Raw genomic sequence first — 6066 nt, forward strand, 5'->3', positions numbered from 1 at the left:
TATATATATATATATATATATATAGCCCATTTTCTGCACTGTCTACAGCCACTGCTTACATGTTTTACTTATTTTGACTATTTCCTTTTTAGTTAATGATGCTGTGTTGTTTATGCTCTTTGTGTCTCTAGGCTATATTTCTGGTGGTCTTTGGTTTCATTGTGGGAATCATCAGCCTCTCCATCATTGTCATCACATGGGCACAGAACTCATAACCCCGTCTGGCCTCCCTTTCAGGGTAAAGCGTGCCAGAGAAACGGAACAGTGGATACAAAAAGGGAACAGACAGCATCACCTCAAGCAGATCATTTGTGGTTAATAACACTACACCAGTGTTTGTTACGTTCTCTCTCACAAACATGGACCAAATTTACATGGACTTTTCATGTTATAATTTTGCACATTGTTGTTTACACAGTGACTTTTGATGTATAACTGAATTCAGGGAAATTTATTATTTTGTGATCTTGCAAGAACAAAATATATGTGAAGTTTACTGTGTCAGAACGATGCAAGGAACTGTCAGGCAAGTTGTCTGCAAACCTTTAAGTTCATTTTATGTACCTTATTTTATCTTTACGTTCTGACAGCCTTTGTATTGTGCTGTGTGGATGATTACACACCTGATGTAAACCAATCTGTAGTATTTAAAAATGCTGTTGAAGTCTTAACCAAGTCTTAACCATGAATGAGTCAGGTTTACCTCTTTCTCAGATTTTGTTTGTGGAACATTTTTACAGTTTTAGATACACAATCACAAACGTTCATTACCTGTTTTTATTTGTATCACCTGGTTGTTTTTTGATTTTTCTTTCCAGCTTGTTTTATGTAACGTAATGCATGTACCTTTCTGCTGCTACTCGTAATCTTTACCTATTAATGAATGCAACAAAAATGATTATATTGTTCAAATTACAGGCATTTAATATAAGTGGAATTGTTTATGTACTGATGTGTCAGTTTTCTTTATTAGTGTTGTGAAGAGCTCATCAGTGTAACATGTCACATTCATGGCTGTGTGTTTGAGTGGCAGGCTGAGACTTGCTCCTCAGCGTAGTGCTGTGGGTTCAGCCTGTAGCTAATGAAAGCCACATGCTCGGTACGTTTCTAATCATGATGCTGTTTAGATTGTCTTCATGCTGCCTCTGGAACTTACAGCCATCCGACTGCTGCTTTTAATCTAAGGAATTAGGCAGACCGGCCCTGCAGTCCCTGCAGAAAGCAGTTGCTGCCTGCTCTTCACGCCCCCTTAAAGAGGTTCCCCAGTCCAGGAAATATCCCAATCCCTCCATCCCCCACTCTGAAGGACACTCCCACAGAGGAAGTCCACCACAACTACTACCAACACTGAATATTTGGTCGTTGGTGGTGGAAGAAGTACTCGGACCCTTTGCTTCAGTAGAAGTAGCAATATAACAATGCAAAACATACTCCATTACAAGTCCTGCATTCAAACTCCGATGTGTCAATGTAAAAGTAGCATGTTCCTCTTGTAGTAGGACCAAGGGCTCAGTCCCCTGTATAGGTGTAGGGCCACAAGATGACAACTGAAAGTGATGAGGGCTCTTGAGTGAAAAAGGTTGAAAACCACTGGTTTAATCTTTAACATTTCATTGTATTTTATAAGTTTATCGTGTAGTTTTTACATTAGGGAAACATTAATATAAATGTAGCCAAGTAAAAAGTAGAATGTTACCCTCAGAGATGTAGTACATTAGAAGTTTAATTCTTCAGCACTGTAGCATATTCATCTTTTAGAAAATACAACAACCTTGTGACTGGTATTCATGGGTTCCTATGGGAACCACTGAGCTATAATTTGCAAAGCAAGATTACCACCTAGTGGTTGACTGTGTTATTGCAGTCCAGTGCCTTCTCATTTGACATTCCTCTCTTGGTTTATGAAAGCCTAACTAGGAAGAGATAACCAGATGTCCTAGTTTTCTCCCCATTTTATCATGTGTTGGAAACATGCATGTTAACACAGACCAGAGCTGTTTTTATGGAGGTCTCACTGGGGCATGAGTCCTCATCGAAGGGTGGGAGTGTTTTTGTTTAGTTAAACTCACTCACACCCTGGGCCCATGTCCAGCAGTATGACAACACCATCTCCCAGGGTTAAAGGATGGAATGAGGTGGAGGAATGATGGCGGGCTGAAACGAATCCCCTGTCGGCAGCCTCTGCTCTCGTATTGCTTTAAGAGGAGTTGTCTGTGTTCTTAGAAAATTATTTTCTGTTTTTGGAAATCAGGATTTTTGGGTAACAGCTGGGTCTGGTCCCAATGTCACCACTTTGACCTTATACACAGTTTGAAATATTATTGTTTGATAACACTCATGGATTAGATCAGCGATTCCCAACTGGGGGTAGCCAACCGCTTTACCAATTAACTCAATTAATTCAACTAAAAACAAATGCTGTGTATATTACAATTTACATGGCAATAATATTACAAATGAGTGATGAGCTTTAATAAAGTGAACAAAAGTTAAATTGGTGACTGAAAAGTAAAAAACAAACTTAAAAAAATAGACTAAAAGTAAAGGACAAACAGTTGAAGTGGTTGACTAAAAGTAAAGGACAAACAGTTGAAGTGGTTGACTAAAAGTAAAGGACAAACAGTTGAAATAGTTGACTAAAAGTAAAGGACAAACAGTTGAAGTAGTTGACTAAAAGTAAAGGACAAACAGTTGAAGTGGTTGACTAAAAGTAAAGGATAAACAGTTGACTAAAAGTAAAGGACAAACAGTTGAAGTGGTTGACTAAAAGTAAAGGATAAACAGTTGACTAAAGGTAAAGGACAAACAGTTGAAGTAGTTGACTAGAAGTAAAGGAAAAACAGTTGAAATAGTTGACTAAAAGTAAAGGACAAACATGTTGAAGTGGTTGACTAAATGTAAAGGGCAAACAGTTGAAATAGTTGACTAAAGGTAAAGGACAAACAGTTGAAGTGGTTGACTAAAAGTAAAGGACAAACATGTTGAAATAGTTGACAAAGTAAAGGACAAACAGTTGAAGTGGTTGACTAAAAGTAAAAGACAAACAGTTGAAGTAGTTGACTAAAAGTAAAGGACAAACATTTGAAATGGTTGACTAAAAGTATAGGACAAACATGTTGAAGTGGTTGACTAAAAGTAAAGGACAAACATTTGAAATGGTTGACTAAAAGTAAAGGACAAACAGTTGAAATGGTTGACTAAAAGTAAAGAATAAACAGCAAAGCTAATGCAGAATTCCACTTCCTCTTCCTGTTTGTCTTTCAACAACATCTGATCAACATGCCTTCATAGTGGATGTCAGAAACTGCAGCAAAGCTGAGAACATGCACATCTGCTTTCTGTTTACCCACATAATCTTGTTCAACAGGCATTCCTGGCTGAAAGGTGGTTCAAGGGTCTTTTCACATGAGCCTTTTAATGCCGGTTGGCATGATGAGTGGTTTCCCTTATTAGTCATGGTGGCGGACTCCAGTTCAGCAAATGCCATCGATACGGAAGTGTCATCACTGAAGAAGTGCACTCCATCTAATTTATTTTTCTTTCCTTCTCTTTTCTCCATCCTCTCCATCTACCATCACTTCATGCTGATTTTCTGCTTTTCATCGATTTCCACACTCTATCAGTAAACATGCTTTTGGGGTCACAGTATGAGCATTCCTTGCTCTGAGGACTCTTTGAGACGGCAGATACAATTGCCAGAGTAGGATTTACTCTTTTTACACTGACATTTCTTCATGCTTTTGGTGGAATTGTATTAATAAAAGAAGAAAGAATAGACTATTAGGATACTGTCGTCTAACAAGGCGTGGGGCAAATGTAGTGTGATCTTAAACAACAAACACCCACTAGGCTGTGCTTATCTTCAGTGGTCTTTATGTATAACATCATGCTTCTTCTGTTTTCTAGCCAGTGTGCCTTTACGCTTCATGTTGCACGTGTGTAGACGAGTGATGTCCGTCACCTTACCTCCATTGTGGATGTCAGAGCACCACAGGCTGCACAAAGCAGAAACTGTGCTCAACCATTGTGTGCAGCAAACATCTTTCTGTCTTGAATTGATCATCTTGAAACAGTGTTCAAGGGAAGAATTGCCTTACATACTCGGGGGGCCAACATAATAGCAGCAACACAATGACATAAAATAGACTCCAAAATTGCTGTCACCAAGACGTAATAAGCCTTGTAGAGAGAATGTCAGATTTGATATTGTCAGAGCAAAAATGAAGGTCAAGAGTGAAAGAAGTCTTTGGTAAATAAACAAGGGGGATTTTACGATGTTTTAAGAAGTATTGCAGTGCTTAGTTATTTTGGCAGATGATGAGCAGGGATTGAGAGGTAGGAAGGGTACTGATGGAGGCCCAGTGGTCAGCAGCACAGTATGGGGTTCAGGCTGTGTTTTTGGGGTGGTGAGCAGGGGTGAGCTTGTCTCTCTGCGATCCCATCAGCCCTGGGCTGAGCTCTTAATGCAGCCCTGACGCCTTGCTGGCGCAGGGGCCACGCTGCCTCACATCTGGAGCCAATTACCCTGGAGGGGCTGTGACAGAACCCAACCTGCCCCACCCCCTCAACACCCTCTACTCTCTGCTCCACTGTCCAACGCAGCTCCACTTTTCACAACACAGTCCCTCTTAACTCTTCTTTTCTCCCTTACCTTGCAAAAAAAAACACATCCTCTTCATTGAACAGGCTTTCTTTTAAAGGAAGAATATCAGGATGTAATGGTGACTTAGAGATTTAACACACTCACCTTCAATAAAAATGCCCCCTGTTGTATGTCATCCCCCTCTCTCTCTCTCTCTCTCTCTCTCTCTCTCTCTCTCTCTCTCTCTCTCTCTCTCTCTCTCTCTCCCTTCAGTTCCTAATGACTCTAAACAAATGTCAAAAATACTATGTTAAAAAAAAAGAGTATGATCAGTTTGATGTGACACCAACTTATTTGGCCTTCTCACGACACCGTGGTAGAATTTTTGCAGAATATTACCATCTTAAGTCATGCTTTCCTGTGGTAGAGCCCTGGCAGTAAACACCACTTGTGAATATAGCACATTTAGTGCCAAATCAGCTTTTACAGGTGTTATTTATGGAGTGCCTCTGCTTCCATGCAGGAGAGCCCCGGGGATATTTGTGTGTGTGTGTGTGCGTGCGTGCGTGTGTGTGAGCGCGTGCGTGCGTGCGTGCGTGCGTGCGTGCGTGCGTGCGTGTGTTTGCGTGTTTGCGTCTGTGGTTGCGTGTGTGGTTCAACATGTAGGTTTATATACAGCCTTACCTGAGGAGAGGCTGGGGTCTTGTGACTGTAGGATGGGGGTTAGTTCTGCTGCAATCCAGTGACTGATGGATGTAATTGAGTTTGTGGTGGTGCAGGAGGCGTGGTGGGGGTGAATACTGGTCCCGCAGGATTTCTCTCACCCGGGTCAAAAGAGTTGGGAATGGGCTTCGCCATATCTGGTCTATATGCTCCTTTTCTCCGCTGCCCTGCTTGGCACCAATGATATGGTTCATTAACTGCAGCTATAGGGTGTACCTGGGCAGGGAGCCAGAGGATTGGGCTGTCCTGGGTTACACAGACATAAACTGGAGCACAGACTGTGAAGTGAATGTGGAAACTCTACAGGTGGCTAAAATGAAGTCGTATACAGAGAAGTCTGCTCTGAAATATGGGAGGCTTTTGGTAGCTGGCCTTTCGCTTGTGTGCAGTAAAATGTTGTCATCTTGAGGAGATACATCAGAAGTATTCCTGCCTGGGTGTGTGTTTATAGCATACACGTGGCTCTGTGTGTACATGTACGCATGTAGCCCACAAGTCTGTGTTCTCAGTTAGGTGTCAAGAGTCGTGTGAAGTTGTTGCAGACTTCTCCCATGGGTGCATAATTCAAGATTTGACCATGACAACCACTTACAAAGAGAAAGTTAGACTGGAATGAGGAGGAAGGGATACAGGGCCGCAGAGTGGACAGACAGAGGATGGAAAAAAAGAGGGGGACTGCAGGTAGAGCAAAAAAACAAAACAAATCATCCCAGACCGTAAAAATGCCAACTCTGGCTCCGGGGCTTTTAAAAGTTGCTTCA

General features: G+C 41.4%; 1 protein-coding gene across 1 annotated transcript in view; it reads left to right on the plus strand.

The window, feature by feature from the left end:
* slc38a6 (solute carrier family 38 member 6) overlaps nt 1-948 on the plus strand; it is a 16305-nt gene extending 15357 nt beyond the window's left edge. The window contains exon 16 of the mRNA XM_031848123.1: nt 132-948. Within this exon, the coding sequence (XP_031703983.1) occupies nt 132-215 (84 nt within the window). The 3' untranslated portion in view covers nt 216-948. The remainder of the gene's footprint in view (nt 1-131) is intronic.
* The last annotated feature ends 5118 nt before the right edge of the window (nt 949-6066 follow it).

This window comes from Anarrhichthys ocellatus, unplaced genomic scaffold (genome assembly GCF_004355925.1).
Source record: "Anarrhichthys ocellatus isolate YVR2014 unplaced genomic scaffold, GSC_Weel_1.0 scaffold7, whole genome shotgun sequence".
Taxonomy (NCBI): Eukaryota; Metazoa; Chordata; class Actinopteri; order Perciformes; family Anarhichadidae; genus Anarrhichthys; species Anarrhichthys ocellatus.